Here is a 24,311-nt window from a genome sequence, read left to right as displayed (position 1 = left end):
ACTACCTGAGCAATGGAAATCTAGCCTGTGCTTCTGCCTGGCCATTTCCATTTTAAGTGGGCAAAGAAATAACAGCAGCCACTTCCAATTTACATGTCAGGGTAATTTATGATAAACAAGAAAGGAAATTAAGCTGGAAATAAAATTCCTAAGATGGAAAATTGTCACTATAAATCCAGAAAATAGGTAAGAGGTACTTATTTTAGGTTCTAGGCAAGCTGAAAATCTTCAAATACTGTTTTATTCACTGATGATATTTCACCATCCATTCACTTTGCCCTTTCAAACCAGTTCTCAAAATTTAAATCTCCCTCCTCTAAGATTGATATTATTATAGTTTGGACCAGTATCAAAGTAATAAACAAAGCACAGTTTACATCTTAAAAGAGGAAAACCATACACTGTCTTTTAAAACAATTGTTTTGCTCCTAGAGGTCCAGAGTTATAGCTTTTCTATTTCTATAGAACATCCAACTCTTAGATGACTGATCTAAAGCCAAAATCAATATCCCATCCTTGTATTAATTTTCTAGAAGGGATAAAATATAACATTCTGGCTACTTACTCTCACTTGACTTTAACTTTTCAATCTATCACTATTAAAATCAGAGAATGTTTGCAGAACATTTCATCATTATCAAATTCTTTAGGCTTATGTGTGTGTTAGTCACTCAGTCATGTCTGACTCTTTGCAACCCCATGGACTATAGCTCACCAGGCTCCTCTGTCCACGGAATTCTCCAGACAAGAATACTGGAGTGGGTTGCCATTTCCTTCTCCAGAGGATCTTCTCAACCCAGGGATTAAACCCGGATCTCCCACATTGCAGACTCTTTACCATCTGAGCCACAAGGACTTTGCCAGACAAACAGGAGTCAGTTCTTAGAGCTACATCATCCAAGTGCCCCACTTTCCTGTTATAGTAATTAATGATCTTTTGGAATAAAATAAGCTAAACCAGAAAACCAGGTTTGTTATGGCAGTTGTGAAAGTCAAACAAAACAAACTATTTCACTTTTTAAAAACATTTTTGCGCTACAAGAGATGTCACAAAACGTAATTCACACGTGTTAGGTAGAAAGGTCCTATCAGACTGCACTGTGCTGGAATGTTTTGATGAAACTAGTTTGAGAAAACCAGTGATACAATTATTTGAACATCTGTCTACTGAAGAGCTTGATGTGTTTTTCTAGCTGAATGGAATCATGATCTGCCTCCTTATATAGAGAGACTCTGGGTAAATTTACACTCTATAAAATCACTTCTACATTAATTATCCAAGGTCTAGGATTTATTTCAAATGTATTGAGGAAGAGGAAAGGCAGGAAGGATGACCCAGTTGTTCTTTCATTTCTGTTCAACATTTCTGGTTTTAAAACAGCAGTAGGATTAACAGCACTAACCACATGATAAGAAGGAAAATGCAACACTGTAAAATTAGAATAATGGATAAAATGGAATAACAGTGGGAAATTTTTTTAATCACTTTTCTTCTCTCACTAACAAAAGGCACAGACTCCCCAAAAATGAAAAAATTAAACCCAGAATATATAGACTCTGTTCAGATCAGTGTCTCCATTTCAAAGCTTCCTACCCCATCTTAAAAAACTTTAACGACTGACGTTTTTTAAAATAAACAGAATTGGGGCCCTGTAGGAATGAACAAATTTTCACTCCTACCAAAGCTCAAAAAAAAAAAAGGTAATGCAAAATATCAAAGGTTCACTATAAAATTAAACAAGTATACATGAGGTCACAAAATTCACCCCTTTATAAAATATCATATATTCCCTGATATTTGTACTTGATCTTTCGCAAACAGCACTTTCACATGAACTCAGTTTTCAGAGTATATATTATAGAAAATGCCTATTCTAGTAAGATTTTATCAAGCAAAAGGTGTCATCACCTATCGAAGGTTCTTCACTTTCTAGACAAGGGAGCAAAGTAACAAAAGGGTTACTTGATTTGCCCAATGACACAAAACTAGGAAAAGACAAGAGACACCAAGGTCTCCCATTCATTCCCCAATTCAGTGTAATTCTTGCTTTAACCTCTCATGACCTCCCTCCCTATGTAGTCTTCCTATGAGTCTCTGAACTCTAAATCTGCCATACCCACCAAACACTGACACAGACAAGAAGTTAATTGAGTTCACAGACTTATGAAATTACCCCCTCACCACCCAGATAAAGTCTGGTTTCCAAGCTCAAATGTTACTGTAGAAGTAAAGAATCTATGATTGTAACTAACATGAATTTAACACACAATTTATTGTAATTATTGAAGTATCTTAAAGGAAATTACATTCTCTGTCTCTAGGTCCCTTCAAGTAAATACTTGAAAGAGTAATCTTCAAGTGGGGTGCCCACACCCAGGAATAAGACACTTAACAGTGGACTGTGAATGAAAATACTATTCTACTTGGAAGGAAGGGGAACTAGAGAGACGGGAGGGAAAGAGAGACAGAGGAATGAGGGAGGGAGAAGAAAAGAAAGAAATTAAGCTGTACAAGTAATTTACAACCTGACCTGACTCTTGAGAAACCTATATGCAGGTCAGGAAGCAACAGTTAGAACGGGACATGGAACAACAGACTGGTTCCAAATAGGAAAAGGAGTACATCAAGGCTGTATATTGTCACCCTGCTTATTTAACTTATATGCAGAGTACATCATGAGAAACACTGGGCTGGAAGAAGCACAAGCTGGAATCAAGATTACCAGAAGAAATAGCAATAACCTCAGATATGCAGATGACACCACCCTTATGGAAGAAAGTGAAAAGGAACTAAAGCCTCTTGAAGGAAGTGAAAGTGGAGTGAAAAAGTTGGCTTAAAGCTCAACATTCAGAAAACAAAGATCATGGCATCTGGTCCCATCACTTCATGGGAAATAGATGGGGAAACAGTGGAAACAGTGTCAGACTTTATTTTGGGGGGCTCCAAAATCACTGCAGATGGTGACTGCAGCCATGAAATTAAAAGATGCTTACTTCTTGGAAGAAAAGTTATGACCAACCTAGACAGAATATTCAAAAGCAGAAACATTACCTTGCCAACAAAGGTCCATCTAGTCAAGGCTATGGTTTTTCCTGCGGTCATGTATGGATGTGAGAGCTGGACTGTGAAGAAAGCTGAGTGCCAAAGAATTGATGCTTTTGAACTGTGGTGTTGGAGAAGACTCTTGAGAGTCCCTTGGACTGCAAGGAGATCCAACCATTCCATTCTGAAGATCAGCCCTGGGATTTCTTTGGAAAGAATGATGCTAACGCTGAAACTCCAGTACTTTGGCCACCTCATGGGTTAGGGAATCTTCCTAACCCAAGGATCGAACCCAGGTCTCCCATATTGCAAGTGGATTCTTTACCAGCTAAGCTACCTGGGAAGCCCATATATATTTACATCATATATATATATATATATATATATATATATTTATATATGAAGGAGATCAGCCCTGGGATTTCTTTGGAAGGAATGATGCTAAAGCTGAAACTCCAGTACTTTGGCTACCTCATGCGAAGAGCTGACTCATTGGAAAAGACTCTGATGCTGGGAGGGATTGGGGGCAGGAGGAGAAGGGGATGACAGAGGATGAGATGGCTGGATGGCATCACAGACTCGATGGACGTGAGGCTGAGTGAACTGCAGGAGTTGGTGATGGACAGGGAGGCCTGGCGTGCTGCGATTCATGGGGTCTCAAAGAGTCGGACATGACTGAGCGACTGAACTGAACTGAACTGAACTGAAATGTTTCTCATATTTAATGTTCAGCAACTCATGTGATAACATTCTAGAATAATATTCTGCAGAATAATAGCTGTAGAGAGCATCAATTATTTTTATACATAATATGAAAATGAAAGTTGCACAGTCATGTCAGACTCTTTGTGACCGAATTCACTATAAAATCCATGTTATTCTCCAGGCCAGAATACTGGAGTGGGTAGCCATTCCCTTCTCCAGGAAATCTTCCTAACCCAGGGATCGAACCCAGGTCTCCCACATTTCAAGTGGGTTCTTTACCAGCTAAGCTATCTGGGAAGCACATATATATTTATATCACATATACATATATATATATGAAGGAGATCAGTCCTGGGTGTTCTTTGGAAGGAATGATGCTAAAGCTGAAACTCCAGTACTTTGGCCACCTCATGCGAAGAGTTGACTCATTGGAAAAGACTCTGATGCTGGGAGGGATTGGGGGCAGGAGGAGAAGGGGATGACAGAGGATGAGATGGCTGGATGGCATCACAGACTCGATGGACGTGAGGCTGAGTGAACTGCAGGAGTTGGTGATGGACAGGGAGGCCTGGCGTGCTGCGATTCATGGGGTCTCAAAGAGTCGGACATGACTGAACAACTGAACTGAATAATTTATAACAATGGTATATTTGCATAATTAATAAATAAATGTATATATACTGGGCACATACATGTTTTTCTGTATGTGTATGTGACCTCAGTGTATTTACAAAATAAATTTACATATTTTTCAAAGGTAGAGGGAAAAATAATCTAAAGTGTTTTAAAATGTGGTTTTATGGGATGGAAGCAATTGATTGATCCATTACAGACACCAGGAAACTTTCTGGACAGGTGGAAATATTCTATATATTGATAAGTGTGTGTAGGTTTGTCAAAACAACACAGTTTCATATATTTCAATATAACTTTGGAAATGTGAAAATACTAATAATGATTAAGTGGATGAGGAGTGAGTAAGTACAGATAATTGGAGAATGGTAGACTATCATTAATTACCAAAGGGATAATTGATACAGGAGGTTCACTGTACTATTCTATCTGCTTTGTGTATATTTCCATTTTATAGTAAGAAGTCAAAAAATAAAAAGGTTGAAAACTACGCTGTTGAAGAGTCTCATCTACTAATATTCATAACTCGGCTTTGGGTTACTCTGGCTTTTATCAAGGAGAACTGCAACAGACTTCCAAATCACTTGTTGTTGGAATAAAGAATAGGGCTTATAGGAAAAGTCTTTCAAAGCAAGACCCAAAAAGAATCATATACAAAACTGTATGGCAGAAATATTAATCTTTACATTCTCCAGAGCCACTGGGTCTATGGGGGAAAAAAAGCTCTTTAGGTACAAATTTCAAACACAAGTAACACCTTGTCAATTTAACTATAATAAAATACCTGTACTAAATCAACATATGCACTGAAAGCTATCAAAAATCAAATAATCTCAATGAATTTACCCTAATGTAACTTCACATCCCTAATATTGCCAAAGTAACGTTTTCTTTTACTGCCTCCCTCTAATATATAATCCCATGGACGAGATTTTAAAATCTCCCACACAACTGGATTTGATGAATTGATGCTTTTGAACTGTGGTGTTGGAGAAGACCTTTGAGAGTCCCTTGGACTGCAAGGAGATCCAACCGGTCCACTCTGAAGGAGATCAACCCTGGGATTTCTTTGGAAGGAATGATGCTAAAGCTGAAACTCCAGTACTTTGGCCACCTCATGAGAAGAGTTGCCTTATTGGAAAAAACCCTGATGCTGGGAGGGATTGGAGGCAGGAGGAGAAGGGGATGACAGAGGATGAGATGGCTGGATGGCATCACGGACTCGACGGATGTGAGTCTGAGTGAACTCTGGGAGATGGTGATGAATAGGGAGGCCTGACGTGCTGCGATTCATGGGGTCGCAAAGAGTCGGACACAACTGAGTGACTGAACTGAACTGAACTGAGGTATGAGAGTTTTATTTGGTTCTCTTATCCATATAAATATCCATATAAATCCTAAAGGAAATCAGTCCTGAATATTCGTTGGAAAGACTGATGTTAAAGCTGAAATTCCAATACTTTGGCCACCTGATGGGAAGAGCTGACTCATTTGAAAAGACCCTGATGCTGGGAAAGATTGAAGGCGGGAGGAGAAGGAAACAACAGAGGACGAGATGGCTGGATGGCATCACCGACTCAATGGACATGAGTTTGAATAAACTCCGGGAGCTGGTGATGGACTGGGAGGCCTGGCATGCTGCAGTCCATGGGGTCGCAAAGAGTTGGATATGACTGAGTGACTGAACTGAAACAGCATTCAGAGTCACCATCTAAGAAAATATTTTTTAAAAAGCAACGTTCTCACCTTTACCCATTTGCTCCAAAAGGATTTGTCCGGTTTGGTTTAATTCATCCAGTCGGGGTTTTATTTCCATCTGTTCTTTTTCTAATCCCTGAAAATAAAGTCCCAAATATAAGAATAGTTCAAACTTTCTTCTCAGTATAATGCTGATGCTTCTTGACATTTTTATATTTTATGGCCCTCTCACATTCTCTTTAGGGGTTACAGTCAAAGTTTACCTAAAAAAATACTACAAGATAAAACTATGCCATGTCAGGCTGCCCTCCAGGATGCCAGAGGTTATTAAATGTCAAAAGGTAAATGCAAACAAACAGTATAAAATCTTCATTTCTTTTCTAAGGGAAAAATCTGTACAGTACATTTATGAGTTTCTATCAGGAGGAAATAATTAAAATTAGTATTTTAGATCCAGGATATCTAGTCACATATATGAACACAGTAAAAATAAGTTTGAGTCAAATGAATGTGCTATGAATACAGAGATTACCAAACAAAAATTATTTAAGATTTAAGAAAGAAATAATGAGTCTCAATATCATTTGTTGGTTTTACATTAAGTATAGGGTATAATGCAAGTTTTAACCACAAGCATAATTCACACATAATTTTTAGACACTGACAATATGTTTCAGGACCAAGTAAAGAATTTTATTCTTTATATTTGAGAAATGGCTGCTAATTTTCATATTTTTGTCTCTACAGTTTGATATTCTCAATGTCCCTATATCTCAGAGACAGAAGAATACAAAATCTTTCAGAATCAGTAAGAAAAGGCTTATCAAAATCATGGACACACAAAAACACACTCAAATTTTTGTGTACACAGTCAATATTAGAAATTTCAATAATTACCTATTAATTAACTACTCAAATAGTGTCCAAAATAGCACAATCAAATGTTCCAGGCAAAAACAAAAACTTCCAGGTAAACCATATTATTTCAACCAGATAACCTGGAGGTAACTTTTTTTTTTTTTTGGAGGTAACTTTTAAGATAACTTTTAAGGTCTATGCAGGTAACCACTATCAAATATTCAACAAATTTAGCTCGCCTATTTTGATGCATACAAACTTTACTGTAACTCAGTCAAACAGCCATTTTTATAATCAAAGATCAAGAAAGAACAAGAGATTCTAAGAAACACTACTTACTTTTGTTTAACTACCAATGCAAAAAAGTTACCATCAAACTGGAGAAAATTATTACCTGCATTATATAAACTGATCTGCTACTTTTTATGGCAGTGGTACATTGAACAAAGGATTCTCCACTCAAATATTGCATCAGTTACCAGTTATTCCTTCATTAAAACAAAACTAGCTGATATTTCCCAAATTTGCAAGAAAAATTAGCAATGGTTAAATTTTCTTTATTTTACATATTTCCCATCCTACTGACACTATTTATCTAAAACAACAAAATAAGCAAAGTTATAAAGGAAAAACATAAGAACTGCCAATCATGCTTTACATACACATGTGAAAGTTGCTCAGTCGTGTCCGACTCTTTGCAACCCCATGGACTATACAGTCCGTGGAATTCTCTAGGCCAGAATACTGGAATGGGTAGCCTTTCCCTTCTCCACAGGTTCTTCCCAACCCAGGGATCGAACCCAGGTCGCCCACATTGCAGGTGGATTCTTTTCCAGCTGAGCCACAAGGGAAGCCCAAGAATACTGGAGTGGTAGCCTATCCCTTCCACAACTGTTATTTTTATCCTCTCAAGTATTACAGTAACAATTTCTGAAAGTAAAATTGCTTCTAGATCACACAATGGAACTTATCAGCATTTTATGGGATTTGTTCCATAAAGATCACCATAACTTTCAAGTTCTCTGCCAGTTTACTGCCTTGGATTAGTATCCTCTACTGGTCATTCAGAAGCACATGAAATCATGGAACACAGCTCTCACATCTGGCTCTCTTGATCCCCTGTGCAGAGGGCTCTGATAATGGTGCTTCCACATCCCCACTGTCCACAGTCATCATTCTCTCCTTCCATAAGCCAAGAACTTTACAGAGTGCTGAAAACACAGGCTTCAGTGGAAAATCATCCTCACTTTCTAAGCATTCGCAGTAGACATATAAACAATGATGTAAATGCAGTAAGGGTTTTCAGAGGGGTATGGTCAAAGCAATATGGAATCTGCCTATCGAGGCTAATGGAAGCTTTCTGAACTAGAAGGCGTTTCAGCCACAAAGCACAAAGGCTTACTAAATGGCCATTTGGAGCCCAGAAAACAACACATGGAGAAGGCAAAGGATTGAGAAAAGCACAGGAGTCAGGAGGGCTGGAGCTCTAAGGAGTGAATGAGAGCTGCAGAGGCTGTGCTGAGAGGTAGAGAAGACACCTGCCTGGGAGGCCTTGTATGCTGGGGCCCGGCAGCATTCCCATCATCTCCCCACGCAGTGGGAAGTCATCAATTAATTGCAAGCTCTGGAGCTGCAAAATCAGATTGATATCTTACACTGACCACTGGTCGGAGAAGCTAAGGCTGTGAGAATTTGAGAAGGGAAGGTGAACAGTGGCAAACACAGCAGAGAAAGGAGATCTGAGGAAAATAGAAATCTATCCTTTTGAAAGCAAGCGTCAGTGGTGACCTCTAACTAAGAACAGTCACAGTGGAATGATAAAGCAAAAATCAGTCCCAACTTCTCATGCACACATTCAAAGTCAGGTCTAACCCCAAACCATCTCTCCAGCCTTAACTCTCTACCACTTTTACACACACATCTAACACAAAACAAAACAAACTCTCTGTTCCAAGCATTACAGCATGATTGCCCCACTCTGAACCTCTGCTCAAGGGCACTGCCTGCCAGGTTTGCCCTTGAGCCCAGCTCTAAGCCCCTCCCTTCAGGGTCACTTCCCCCTCTGGACTTCACCAGTAGATAGAGACAGCTGCAATCCTGGCCTCCTCTCAATTCCCACAGTACCTACTACTTTCTAACTCACATCATGGACATCTTAATTTTTAAATGTTCTCCAAACTCTTTTCCAACAAAGGTCCATCTAGTCAAAGCTATAGTTTTTCCAGTAGTCACGTATGGATGTGAGAGTTGGAGCATAAAAAAAGCTGAGTGCAGAAAAATTGATGCTTTTGAACTGTGGTGTTGGAGAAGACTCTTGAGAGTCTCTTGGACTAAAAGGAAATCAAACCAGTCAATCCAGAGGAAATCAATCCTGAACATCCATTGGAAGGACTGATGCTGAAGCTGAAGCTCCAACACCTTGGCTATCTGATGTGAAGAACTGACTCACTGGAAAAGACCCTGATCCTGGGAAAGATTGAAAGCAGGAGGAGAAGGGGACAACAGAGGATGAGATGGTTGGCTAGCATCACTGACTCGATGGACATGAGTTTGAGCGAGCTCCAGGAGTTCATGATGGACAGGGAATCCTGGCATGCTGCAGTCCATGGGGTTACAAAGAGTTGGACATGACTGAGCAACTGAACTGAACTGAAACTCACTCCACTGGTGATGAAGATGGAGTGAGTTTGGCACTGCTCAAAGTGCCCAAATAATTCATGCAAAGATGCACGGAGACTTCATGAACACCAACGACATAAATCACTACAACCTCCTGCTTCAATTTACATTACTACTCACGCAGTATAAAGTAGCACAGCTAAGATCCCATACATTTTATAGTATTTATTTTTTAAAATACATCTCATCTTAAAAAAATGTATATAGAAGAAATCTGGAGATTCAAAATTGCTTGTTATATTCAGAAGCCAAAACATCTTCAGCATATGTTCAAATAATATTAGGTGTCAGATTAAGTTAGATCTAATCAAGCTAAAAAAGGAGTAGTAACAACTGGACCATTTTAGCAAGTGTCCCTTCTTGCACATCTCAGTGGTTAAAGAAGGAAGTAAAAAGGGAATTGATGTTAGCCTGCTTGAACAGATTTAAAATGTATAATAGAGAGTTCTAAAAGCTACCTTATGGCTACATTTATTTTACAGGAAGATTTTTGGATCCCATCACATCTTTATACCAACAGCAGATCCATTCTGATGAAATATTTTATTCACTGGGATATTTTTGTTTTATGTTTTACCTTCAACTTCTTTTTCATTTCTGATGTTTCTTGCATCTTCTTATACTCTTTTATCTCTGTGGCTTGAATGGCAGTCTTTGATTTCAAGATCCAGTTCAATAGCTCAGCATTTATAGCATCAAACCTGATTTAAGATTCAGATATTACCAACTGTCATTCATTTTCTACTATTGTTTCACTTGGCTCAAGAAAGAGAGCAACCACAACACCGATACACTCCTCAAAAATAAAGGCAACCCAGATATACAGTAACCACACAAAATCACATCACACATTTACAGTTTAAAGTATGAAAAGAGGAACAAAGTTGTAATGTTAATAAATACAATTATTAAATAAAATTTTTAAACATTATAAGAAACCCCTGTATTTTTACAAGCTCTTTGTAGATCATGAAAAACAGATACGATGAGATACCCACAGGTAACAACAAGTACAGACATTCCTAAACTAATGCCTTCTTTAACTCAACATGTAATTGCTGAGCCTCATATATGCCAGGCACTGGACTAGGCTCTTAATATAGGTAAACCAAAAACAATCCCAGAAATTCTCAGGATGCCTCCTAATTCAATTGGGGATAGCTTCCTGGAGAAAACAGCTTTATGCCCACGAGTTATCCTTGCAAAGGGAGAACAAAGAAAGGGAGGAACACACTCTGAGCACTGTAAGTAGTTAAGTGCAATTGGAATAGCGAGTACTAACTAAGCAGGGAGGAACAAGATGTGGCAGAGAGCCTCTAGGACCAGTAACTGGAAGGCCCTGCAGGCTAGCTGAAGGAGCTGAACCTTAACTGAAAGGCAACAGAAAGCCAGTGAGGGGCTTAAAGCATGGCACTGACATGATTATATTTACCCTTTTGGGTCCCTGAAAAGAGACAATAGAGGCAAGTCCAGCAAATAGACTGTAGTATTCACAGGAGCCAGAACTAAGTAACAGTGGATAGAGAAAAAAGGGAACAGACCTGGGAGGTGTTGAGAAGGTCAGTTAAAACCACAGTGATGAGGAACAAGAGGAGAAAGAGTCACTGGGTGCTGGCCACATGCCAGGCCCTCTCCAAATGGTTTCTGTGCATTATTAATAATTCTGTGCATTATTCTGTGTTGTGAGGATTCCTCACAACAACCCTGTGAGTATACACTATTATTATCCCTTCTAATGATGAAGGAATTGAGCTCACAGAGGTTTTAAATAACTTCTCCAGACCACAAAGCTAACAAAGGCTAGAGCTGGGATTTAAGCTGAGCAGTCTGTGCTTGTAACCAGGACTCTGCACACAGAACTCAAAGCAACTTCTGGATATTTTTAGATGATTCTCAGGTAAGCACAGGTTGTCCTTGCTGATTCTTTTGGGAAACTTGGCTGAACGGGTTTTCAGTGAATTCTGAGTATTTGTCTTTTCACCAAGGTAAATTTTTCTTGTCATTTGAATGGGATTTTGTGACACTCTAGGTAAATAACCAAAGGTCATAGTATCAGTCAAACCACCATACACTCCTCATGTCATCTTCACAGCAGATTTCTATTTAACCTTTCAGGAGCACAAGCCAAAGATCATGTTTTAAATGACCTTGGAGACTTAGTCCATCTCTGCCCTCAATACGAGCAAGAACAATGTGAATGCATTAGAGCCACCCTGATCATCTCAGGTCATGTTAATAGATAGGAATCTAGATTATAGGAAATGACTGTTACTATGGTGTTAAAAGAAAAAAAAGAAAGAAAAAAAAATAGCCACTAGCAGCACCAGGAGGGGAGAAGGGGAAATAAACCATTACTTCTGAAGCATGTATTATAAGCTGTGCTATGCAGTTATTCAAGGTTTATACCTGTTCAGACAGCCCATTTTAAGACAAGCTAATAGTGCTTTCTACATCAGACTAAAAATATTAAAGGATCTGAAAATCAAGTCTCACCAGGATACTTAACAATATTCTGGACTTTAGGACAATGTAAACTAGAATATGAAATGTATCCTTAAATTCTGAAGAGGTACCATATTGAAGGGGGTGATGTGGTTGCGTATCACTCCAAAATGCAAAACTAGCACCATGAGTAGACTGAGAGGGGTTTTAAAGTTTTTAAAAAAACAATATTTGGGCAAAATTTCTAATAATGAAATTTCACTGCTGTCTATTGTAACAAAACTGAATGTACTCAAGCCTCTGTGGGTCTAAGAATGAACTGAAGCCATTTTTGCATCAATCAAATCGCAGACAGAAGACTGTGGAACTCACAACTGGCTGCCCACCCAACAGACACCTCCCTCCCCACATATCTTCCTTGCTGCCTGAGTACCCCCAGAACACAACTACAGAGATAGAAAACGCAGGATAGATTCAACCTCCCAAGAACCCAGGGCAGGGCAAATGTCTGAGTTTTGGCCAGTGAGATTAGAGTCAGGGAGTTAGCTAATATCTTCCAGAAAAGGTCTTTCTCCCTGATTGGAAAAAAAAAAAAAAAAATTCATTTAGAAGACAAATAAGGAAAAACTTCCCTACCTGCGTAGAAAGCAGGTTATACAAAGTTGTCATGCCAAGTGCTACAGCAGCATCTTGCGACCATGAGAAGACACGTTTTGCCTTTTACCTTGCTAACATGCTGAGGATGGCAGAGACAAGGTGCCATGATGCTGACCCACACCATCCCACTAAAACTGCCCCACCTCCGGACTTTTTGCAACATGAGATAGTCAATGACCTCATTGTATAAGTCACTTTGGGCACAGTATTCTGTTTCTTGCAACAGAACTCACCCTATACAACATGGACATGTGTAAGATTGTATAGTTAGGCACCATGACATTGCAATTTATAGTAAGAAATAAACATTTGTTTTTTGGCCTTGTTTCTAACACAGAGTTCCCAAACTCTTGGAATTTCCAAAGTGATAAGAGCAACAAAGGTGTCATTTGTCATGTTAGTGAGATGACTTTTGAATCCCATCTAAAAAGGTAGGCTGGTTGTCAGGAGACCCAACCTTGTAATTAGAAGGTTGGAACTTTTACTCTCAACTTGCCCCCCGATCTCAAGGGAGGGGAGAGGGGCTGGAGGTTGAATCAATGGCCAAAGATCAATGATCTAATCAATCATGACTTTGTAATGCAGCCTCCCCAAAAAGCCACAAGGATAGGGATCAGAGAGCTTCCAGAAGGTGAGCACGTGGATGTTCAGGCAGACCAAGTCACCTGGAGAGGGCAGGGGAGCCCACACCCTCTCCCCATGTCTTGCCCTGTGCAGCTCCTCAGTCTGGCTCTCCCTAAGTTGTATCCTTTTATAACAAACCAGTTATTTATTAAGCAAAATGTCTTCCTGAGTTCTATAAGCTACTCTACAAAGTTAACTGAAGCAGAGGAGGTGGTGTTAGAAATCTCTGAACTGGTCAGAACTATAGGTAACAACCTAGATTTGTAACTGGCATCTGAAATCCAAGGAAGAGGTGGTGGAACCCTCTAACCTGTGGCCAGTTGGTAAGAAGCATAGGTAACCTGGCATCTGATCTGGGATGCGGCAGGAGCAGGAAAAACCAGACCTGGAGGAATAAACCCCTAACCCATGAAGTCAGAATTGGTACCAGAATCTATTCATGCACCCTAGTCTTTCACAGCCTACCCAGTTTCCAAATGCACAAAGTCAGCACTGGAGATACACACTGCCTGATACATGGACAGAATTAGACACTCAAGAAATAAAAGGTCTACAGTAAGATCAACATCACAAGCATCTCCCTCATCTGCTGCCTTGGCTCCAGAAGAAAGTTCCACAGCTGCTGTTTGCAACTCAGAGGTCCAATTCATGGTCTTAAAAGGAGATGCTGTTAGGATGCAGGAATGCAGCCTTATTACCAAAACTAAAGTCAACAGGTAAAACTGCAATCCTGCTTTGTCTAACAAAAGCTAAATTGGGGAAATCATATTATTTTTATTCAGGCAAAAGTAACTGCCCAGGTACCCCACACTGGAATTCTACCATCAAAGGGCAAGAAAACTGCAGTATTCAAGGGCTGCTCTGAGACTATCTGTTCCAGGGCTGGTGAGCAGGGTCCCTGCCTGGCCCATAGGAAAGCGCTGCAGAAGCTCCAACATTAGTGAAAGCTCAGTGTATACCAGACTGACTGTTCCTCCCGTAAAGATCCTGAGTTTCTTTTGAGTCAGAAAATGAAACAAATTTTACCAAAGATGGATCTTTGGTAACATGATCCATTAGCAAATTCCTTTACTAAGACAAAGGAATTAACAAGAAAGAAGACATGAAGAGAGAAAGGGAAGGAAAAAAGAAAGATCTAAAGGAATTACTTCCCTGAATTAAGTATCTTTTAAAGGTAAGAAGAAGGAGGGTCACAAAGAATAAGGAGATAGATCTAAAGCAAAACTGTAGGAACTGTGACAGTGAAAGAAAGAATAAACAAAGGATCATAGACAATTATATCCACCCACAGTAAACGATGGGAAAAAAAGGACTAAGGAAACGATATATTCTGTCCATGAAGGCTACAGGCACACAGTTCTCCTATCGAACCAAAGATAAATAAAATCCAGATGAGTTAGATGCTTAACCAGTATAAAGTGGAATATTCAGAAGACTCAGAGGTAGAGTGGTTCAGTAGTTGAATTTCCATTACAATAATTATGTTTAAATTTGCATATGATTAGCGATCAGTACAAAATAAGTACCGAGCACAAAATATTAATACATCATGTGCAAAATAGTTCTCACTTTTTTTTAGCTTCCAAATCCACAGGGATCTGTCTCTTCTTTGGGGGAGGAGGAGGAGGCAGCTCTTGCTTAGACCTTTTTGTGGTTACTTGTTCTCTTAGGCGAACTGTCTCTAAAAGATCCTTCTGAGGAATCTGGGACATTCCCAGCTTTGCAACAGCCTGAGTCACCTGAAATAAAAATCAACCAGGTTTAATGTTTTACAACAGCTTTACTGAAATATAATTCACAAGTCATAAAATTCTCCCTTGGAAAATATAAGATCCTATGGTCATCAATATATTCAGAGCTGTGCAACCACGCCCACTTTCTAATTCCAGAATAGGCTTATCATTTCAAAAGGAAATCCATACCAGTAACAGTCACTCCCATCCTTCTCTCCTTCTTGCCCCGAGAAATGACTGATCTACTTCCTGTCTCCATGGATTTGCCTACTCTGGATATGTCATGTATTAATAGAATCAGTGCATTAACCTGTGACCAGCTACTTTTACTTAGCACAGTGTTTTCAGGGGTTCATCTCTGTGGATTCATATACTGGTACATTACTGTATTACTACTTAATATTCCCAGGTGGCACTGGTGGTAAGGAACCCGCCTGCCAGTGCAGGAGATGTAAGAGATGCAGGTTTGATCCCTGGGTCGGGAAGATCCCCTGGAGTAGGAAATGGCAACCCATTCCAGCATTCTTGCCTAAAGAATCCCACGGACAGAGGAGCCTAGAAGGCTACAGTCCACAGGGTCACAAAGGGTGGGACATGACTGAAGTGACTTGGCACACAGCACACAATAATATTCCATTGCATGAATATACCACATTTTGTCCATCCATGTATCTATTGATGGATGTATGGGTTGTTTCACTTTTTGGCTGTTGTGGATTTTGCTGCTCTAAACATTCATGTACAAACCAAAGGGTTATTTTTGATCAAGGTGTTAAAATATTTTTTAAATTTGTAAGATTATTTAAGATGAAAAAATCATTTTGGAGAAGGAAATGGCAACCCACTCCAGTATTCTTGCCTGGCAAATCCCATGGACAGAGGAGCCTGACGAGGTCACAACTGAGTGACTGAGCACCAAGATCATGTCTAAGTGTTATCAGTTACTAATGGTCGAATGACTGGATATCAGAAGTTTTCTAAGGTCTGCTAAAATTCAGTTTTGAAAACTAAAGAATATACATGCCAATTTTTCAATTTCACCGTTAACCAGGTATTAAAAAAACAGCTTTTTAGTTTAACTACTACTTCCACCCTTATGGCAGACAGTGAAGAGGAACTAAAAAGCCCCTTGATGAAAGTGAAAGTGGAGAGTGAAAAATTTGGCTTAAAGCTCAGTATTCAGAAAACAAAGATCATGGCATCCCGTCCCATCACGTCATGGCAAATAGATGGGGAAACAGTGGAAACAGGGTCAGACTTTATTTTTTGGAGCTCCAAAATCACTGCAGATGGTGATTGCAGCCATAAAATTAAAAGACGCTTACTCCTTGGAAGAAAAGTTATGACCAACCTAGATAGCATATTCAAAAGCAGAAACATTACTTTGCCAACAAAGGTCTGTCTAGTTAAGGCTATTGTTTTTCCAGTGGTCAAGTATGGATGTGAAAGTTGGACTGTGAAGAAAGCTGAGTGCTGAAGAATTGACACTTTTGAACTGTGGTGTTGGAGAAGACTCTTGAGGGTCCCTTGGACTGCAAGGAGATCCAACCAATCCATTCTAAAGGAGATCAGCCCTGGGTATTCTTTGGAAGGAATGATGCTAAAGCTGAAACTCCAAAACTTTGGCCACCTCATGCAAAGAGTTGACTCATTGGAAAAGACTCTGATGCTGGGAGGGATTGGGGGCAGGAGGAGAAGGGGACGACAGAGGATGAGATGGCTGGACGGCATCACCGACTCAATGGATATGAGTTTGAGTGAACTCTGGGAGTTGGTGATGGACAGGGAGGCCTGGCGTGCTGCGATTCATGGGGTCGCAAAGAGTCGGACACAACTGAGCCACTGAACTGAACTGAACTAAAAACATACCTGAATGTATAATTTCCACGTAATGGCACAAGGTATTACCCAAAGCAAAGGTACCTGGTTGGAGGAATCTTCTAATCTCTGAACCAAGGAATCCCATCTCTGAGTCAGTTCTTCTGAGTCACTGTTGATCTTCTTGGATGTCTTAGGATTATCAAGTAACTGACCCACATCCTGGCCAATCTCACTCAGCTGATCCAATGCTTGGCGCTTCATTTCCATGTCTTCCTTCAAAATCTAGTATTTCAGATATTTATTAGATCACTGAATCACTTTAAACAGGAACTCATCTTCCTGTTCCCCAGTCAGAAAATGTAAACATGTATATTTCAGAGTAAAATTTACCTGCTTTAATTCCCTAAAGCTAAAACATAAGACTTCTGGTTCTAGATGGTTACAAGGCAGCATTCTAGCGTTAGTGAAATGAATTCATTCACTAAATTCTATTAACTATTGACATAAAACACTAAGATATCATAGGCTCACAAGAGAGGTGCTGACAACAACATCACTTACAGCCAGTCGTCGAACACTGACGCTTAGTTCCTTTTGGTCTTTAAAGTTGCTCGTCTGGACTTTATTTAAAGATTCTTCTTTTTCAGTTAACCATGCTTTCAACAAGCACTGCAAATAATACCAAAGTTAGAAATATATTTAGGGAATCATTTGGTAATTCAACTCAATCAAGTTCTAAAATCTCTCATTTTTATGTTACTAGAGGCTTTATCCACATCTGGGAGAAGGATTTCAAACCCCTAAGCCTGAGGCATAAAAAACTCAGAATATCTTTGCTTAAGATATAACCCTTCACAGATTTGCAACTGATCAACCTAAAATTAGCCTCAAACCTGGAAAACAAAACCTAATTCTCAGGGAGGCTGATAGCTCTAAAAGGCTAAATCCAACTATCCAAGTCTGCAAAAGAATCACTTTATAACTCTCTAGACGCAGAGGGAAGGTCAGAGATTTTCTTTTCTCAGTCCCTCTATTAGGGAGAAAAGAGAAAGAAGTCAAGTTACATGGCTTGCAAACTGCAGAGCCAGATCACAGACCCACACCCCAAAGCTGATGGATTCTCCAGGTATCTTGCAGCACAACTTCACTAATGCTCCAGATTCAACAGCAGTTATGATTAGAAAAGGAAGCCTGAGGCTACTCCAAAGTCAATATGAAAATCTTTAAACTTCATTGGCCAACAATGCATGTCTTTTAGACATAAGATATTTAGTAAAGAGATAAATTTGAAGGAGGGATTAAAAAAAATGGCTGCCTTGATATAATTTTTCCCAAAATGTAGTATTTACCACAGAAACCTTCTTCTATAGATTGAGGGGGGAAATCCTTAGTTCTGGGTTTGGAATCAACTCTTTCTCAAGTTTGATTTATCAGTTTATTTAATAACCATTCTCTGCCTTTATATTTCACCCAGAAAAGGACAAATATTAAGAAAATAATGTAAATCTGAATTCTACATTGTCCTCAATGTAATAAGAGTTATCACAAAAATACCTGCAGCACCAGATAGAAAATGCAGACACCACAGAGACTGCTTCTAGTTTTGAAACAGTGGGGGAGGGAGAGGGAGTTCATAAATGACTTCATGGTCCCTGATGGATATGTCATTGGCAAAGCCCACTGGGATACTGGGAAAAATAAGGTGGAATCTAGGTGACATGGTCTGACCTCTTCTGGGTTTAGTCTAGCTTCACTGGCTTATGAGGGCAGTGTGCAAAGCCCTCACACCTAACAGGATGGATTAGTGTTCCCAGAAGGGAGTTACTGTGCCCAGCACCTCAGCTGGGCACCCTATGTGCACAAGTGCTGTGTGGGATGCCTCAGTCCAAGATGGCGGTGACAGGTATAGAGAGGCTGTACATGGCACTGTGATCCGCAGCCCAAGAGCTCTGCCCCTCCCGCCAAGAGGAGCCCTCTAAGTCAGCCCCATCAATGACTGACTGCCAGGGATAGCACTGACTACAGCGCAAGCTCACTCCTTTCCTTTCTTTCATCAAAGAATAAAATTCTCCTTTGCTTCTGAACCAGACAGTTTCATTCTATGGGCTCGAATATCACTAGGCAAGAGGGCCCTTGTAGGAGCCAGACTCAAAAAGAGTTGGTAACAGGTGGGGAGAACTTAAAGACAGATAGGCAAAAAGACATTTCAAGGCAGATGCCACACTTAAACAAAAACACAGAGACTAGAAGACTAGTCCACTCTTTCAAAAAAAAAATGAAAACAGTACAAAAGCCATAAGGACTCTACCGTGGACCATGCACTGCAAACACAGCACTGAAAGGAAACAGCACTATTCTGCATTGAGAAGAAGCACTACTCTGCACTGAGAAGAAGCACTACTATGCACTGAGAGGAAGCACTACTCTGCATGGCCACATGGCCATGACAGTCTCGGAATGAGCTACAAAACGGGAATGCAGGATCTGAACACTGAGTACATGAAAGGACAGGGGACAGTTTGGAAAGGCGGGTTAAAGTCAATCACAGAATATCCCGCTGGCCACACTTGGCTCACGCTGGAGAAATTTTGAACTAATTCTCAGAGCCCATTTCTAACTATCTTAAAGCCTCTGCAACTAAGTGAACAATAATCCCTTGAAAGACTGTTTAATTCAGACACAGCTGATTGGTCTTATTCTCTGTAACAACAAATTATCAATTAAGTACCAACGTTGGCTTCGTTTCTATATTTTAATAAGATTTCTCCTTCCATATCACTAACAGAAGGCCATTCAAAGGTCAGTTTTAAACCTAACATAATAAATGGCCAAAATCCTAGCCACTCTGTATTTTTAAATATTTGTAATTACAAAATTTTGATTCTTTCTGAATTTTAAATTAGTTTAATTCTTTAATTATTTTAAGAAGAGTAACACAATGGTTCCCTAGCAATCAGTCTCCTTACAACCATTAATGAAGTTAAATTTCAATTACTCTATGTGACTTTTTGGCCTGAAGAAAAGATAAGTAAATTTAAGTCTTTGTAAAGCAAAATGTAAATATTTCAGAAATCAGAATCAGGTCTATCATGCAATTCTCAAGAGGAAAATTCTGGTCAAAGATTGAGGGCAGGTGGCAGTAACTTATAATTTAAATAGGGACAAATTGTGCAACCTGTTTTTTAAGAGTTCTCTCTGCCACCATATTTAGTAAATCACAAAACAGCATACATTTGTTTTTATCCCATGAAAAGAATATAGCTGCTTTTTGTGAATGGAAATAAAAGGCATTTAAAAGAATCACAGTGGACCCTGGGATGTGGGAACAGAGTATCTGTTTATTTTCTACCACAACTCTTTGGCATTTCGAAGAAGAGTCTTGCTTATTTGTATTCTGTTTTGATGGTTGCTTTTCTGGAAGGATGGAGATGGGCAAAAGGCCACCAATCAGACTGAAAACTCTAAGTGGCAGCTTTGCACCAAAGGTTTATTTTCCATGTTAATCCTTAGTGAAAAAAATAAGCTACGTGTTCAATCATCGGTGTTGCTAAATAATATTTTTCTTGTTAATTTCAGCAGTTATTCTGATTAAAAATCACAGGTTTAAAGTTCACAAAGTACTGAGTGGATTCATTTATCATTATGTACTGAGCACAAGCCATACACTAGGCTGTATGGCTACAAGTTCAAATACATTATCCAACACAAATGCAGTAAAAATTAAGTCAAGTAAATCCTAAAACTAGCATATCTAAAAACTAATCTAACTAATGAACAAGGTCAAATTGTTATTACAATAGAGCTAATTTATAATGCAATCTCTATGAAGAAACTGCATAATGGACTGAAATCTGACTTATAATAAATAGTTATTTATAAATTTTCCTTTTGAAGAAATATAAGTGATTTATTCAAACGCAATAATTATGTATACAGCTTCGTACCTGTTCTTCCAATAACTCCTGCCACAAAATGTTGATTTCCTGTAACCTATTCCAACGTTCTTCAGTCCATCGGCACACAGCAGTCCAGCGTTCACCGAGTTTCTAGAAAAGGAAAAACTGATCCTTTGTCAACAAAGCCTTAAGGGCTAGTTACCACGATCCTTAAAGAAATTCTTGAAATCCATTGTTCTTTATTACAGAGTAGTAATTATGAAAAATATTATGAATGTTGCTTTAAATAATACAGATGAATTCTATAAAATTATAGATAAGACAAACTAATTTCCATAGAATTTAACTATTTCATATTACACAGTTAGAATATGGCACAACTTGAACTCTATCTTGTAACTTTTGACTCCAAACGCCAACTCTTTTCTTTCATTGTGGCTGTTATATGAGAATTTGACAGTTTCACATATACCTTCAAAATGCAGCAAACATATTTACTTTCAAGGCTTCCATTTTTTCAGGCTATAATTATCTTTAAGATAAAATTCAATGCGTGGCTCATTTCTTAACCATTTCTACTTGCCAAGACAAGCTTCATCAGTAGTACCAAAAATTATGAAAAAAAAAAGTTTTTAACTTATAAAAACTGTTTTGATTTGTTCTGTTTATATTGCATGATACACAGAAAATTCCACCAAACAGCAACAGAATATTATAAGTATTAGCAAGACTAAATAAATAAATTTGATACATTAAAAAAAATCAATCTTCATGATGACTTTCCCAACTAATTACTTCATTACCACTTTATAAATAATGATTAACAAATTCTGTTTTATTTCTTCATTACTTACCTATGAGCAAGAATTATTTAATGCATTTTATCTTATTTCAATTTTTATTATCAAAATGGGCTTTGTATTGCACAAAAGTAGAGAATGTAGAGCCAGAAGACAGATCTCTCGTCTCCACATGAAAACTCATTGCCTATTTAAACCTCAGGGCCTCCACTCCACCACTATGGATATCCTCACTGTTAAACTGACAAGACATGAATGCCTACCTCTAAGATTACTGTAAAAACTAAATACTATCACACCAAAATCTCAAAACTATAGGCCAGTTTTAAATGTTGCAAAAGAAAAAGAATTCCATATGTTAATTTATAGTTACTAAAAATCATCAACTGAAAGTTACTGGAATCATCACCCGGCAACATTATATCAGGTAATTCAAGTTCAAATAAAATACAGCTGACCCTTGAACAATTGGGCGGGTCCACTCATACTTGGATTTTTTTCGATAAATACATAGGAAAAAATTTTGAAGATTTGTGACAAAAATTTGAAATGAAGATAAGCCTAGAAATATTAAAAAAAAATAAATAAGAAAAAGTTAAGCATTCAGGAATGCTTAAAATATCTGTAGATATGTATATAACATACAAAATATGTGCTAATGGACTATTTGTTACCAGTACAGCTTCCAGTCAACAATAGGCTATTGCTAGTTAAGGTTTGGGGAAGTAAAAAGTTATACTAGGATTTTCAACTGCTTGAGAGGTCAGTGCCCCAAACCCCACGTGATTAAGAGTCAACTGTAGCAAAAACTCTCTTTATAAAGACTTGTAAACATACACTTCAGTCACTCAGCAAAAAGCAGCAAGTTGTCAGGGTTCCCAAAACTGATGTTGACATTTACACTTTCTACTAAAGAAACAGGGATATTACATCCTACATGACTGAAATTCTCAAACTTGACTTTTTTTTGCATACTCATTGGGCCCCACTCCCATGTGAGGCCCAGAAATATGCATTTGAAGAAATTCATCGAGTGATTCTGAGCAAGAAGTCCGTGGATCATTTGTTGGGATCAGTTCTTGAGCTTCAAAATCTTGTTCATACAACTCAAAGGCTGAAGTAAATGAATGATACCTTGGTTCTCCTATAAACTCCCATGCTGTGGAACCCCAGCTGGGAAGTACAACCTAAAGAAGATGGTTTTACTAACCTAAATAAACAGACTGAACATGAAGAATAGGAACAGTGTGTGACTGAGGCTCAGACCCCAGGTGCCTTAGCACCATCCTACTTTATAAGTCCTTACCTGTAACTGATCTTCCAAAATAGCTGTAGCACTCTCGCCACTGTTTTCATCAACAATCACCACCATGTGAGTCAGGGAATTCACTTTCACTTGTTCAGCCTCAAGATCATTTTGCAAACTCTACAGAAAAAATTCAGATAAACCATTATGTCTACTCTTTCCATTTACATATTTAAAATCTACCCAGTTGTCAATAGCAATTAAGAACACTTAATGAGCCATCCTGTTTAAATTTCCAACCATTAGCCTAAGTGTTCTCCTAAGGAAACAAACCCATTATACATCTTTACATTTCATTATGAACCAAAGCAATTTGAAAATGCAATGTCATAACAGACTGCAAATGTGATGTCATCACTTTTATTATTTTTATTCCAAGTTTTGGCTGAAAGAATAAGAGAAAAGGGGTCACATAATCAAGTTGGGTACATACAGTAGGAATTAAGAATATAGAATCTTTAAATCAAAAAAGTTCCAAATTTAAATACACAGAGACAGAGATCATTTTATCTAGTACAACACGGTATAAAGCGACATAAGTCAAATGTGATTGATAGTCAGAAGCTGTTCTGATTCATTACCCAGGAAAGCAACTGGGGTATACAGACAATTTTCTTCCCACCTCTTCCATGGGAAGAGAATGCCAGGTCACAAGACATATATTTAGGTATATAGGTAATTTATTCAAATACTACCAATAGTGTTGTCAAATGCCTTGAGTTTTTGTGTTTAATGTATCCTTAAAGCTTAAATTACCCATTTATCTAGTTATTTCATTGAGAAATAAAATTCTTCAAACACTTTGCAGAGAAACTATTTTACTCTACCTTTCCTTGATTGTGAAAAGTTAACTTCTAAATTTGTGACCTCCCTCATAGCTAAGTTGGTAAAGAATGTGCCTGCAATCTTCTGCCTGCAGGAGACCCCAGCTGGATTCCTGGGTTGGGAAGATCCCCTGGAGAAGGGATAGGCTACCCACTGCAGTATTCTTGAACTTCCCTTGTGGCTCAGCTGGCAAAGAATCCGTCCACAATGCAGGAGACCTGGGTTTGATCTCTGAGTTGAGATCCCCTGGAGAAGGGAAAGGCTACCCACTCCAGTATTCTGGCCTGGAGAATTTCATGGGCTGTACAGTCCATGGGGTCGCAAAGTCGGACACAACTGAGCAACTTTCAGTTTTCAAACCACTCACAAAACTCGTGAATCCTCACCTAGGAAAAGAAGCAATAGCTTTCCTGACAGGATTATGAACAGATCAATCTGAGGGTTTCCTTATTTTCCAACACGTTGCATTCATGCAATGGACTAGGGTTCTTAACCACTCATGAATGAAAAAAAAAAAAAAAACCCTTGAGAATCTTATGAACACTATGTACTTTCATAACAAACCTCTACATACCCATATAAAATTTGACC

General features: G+C 38.7%; 1 protein-coding gene across 13 annotated transcripts in view; it reads right to left on the bottom strand.

The window, feature by feature from the left end:
* The window catches only part of UTRN (utrophin), a 555,792-nt gene that overhangs the window by 386,133 nt on the left and 145,348 nt on the right, over window positions 1-24,311 (bottom strand). For all 13 annotated transcript variants that reach the window (XM_069598624.1, XM_069598629.1, XM_069598632.1 and 10 more), the window contains 7 exons: window positions 22,896-23,015; window positions 20,838-20,939; window positions 17,455-17,562; window positions 16,996-17,175; window positions 14,909-15,078; window positions 10,194-10,317; window positions 6,128-6,215 (listed from right to left, as the gene is read on the bottom strand). In XM_069598624.1, coding sequence (XP_069454725.1) covers window positions 6,128-6,215; window positions 10,194-10,317; window positions 14,909-15,078; window positions 16,996-17,175; window positions 17,455-17,562; window positions 20,838-20,939; window positions 22,896-23,015 — 892 coding nt within the window. The remainder of the gene's footprint in view (window positions 1-6,127; window positions 6,216-10,193; window positions 10,318-14,908; window positions 15,079-16,995; window positions 17,176-17,454; window positions 17,563-20,837; window positions 20,940-22,895; window positions 23,016-24,311) is intronic.

This window comes from Ovis canadensis, chromosome 8, assembly GCF_042477335.2.
Source record: "Ovis canadensis isolate MfBH-ARS-UI-01 breed Bighorn chromosome 8, ARS-UI_OviCan_v2, whole genome shotgun sequence".
Taxonomy (NCBI): domain Eukaryota; kingdom Metazoa; phylum Chordata; class Mammalia; order Artiodactyla; family Bovidae; genus Ovis; species Ovis canadensis.
Note: the sequence above shows the minus strand (reverse complement) of the source record. Positions and strands in the feature narration are given on the sequence as shown.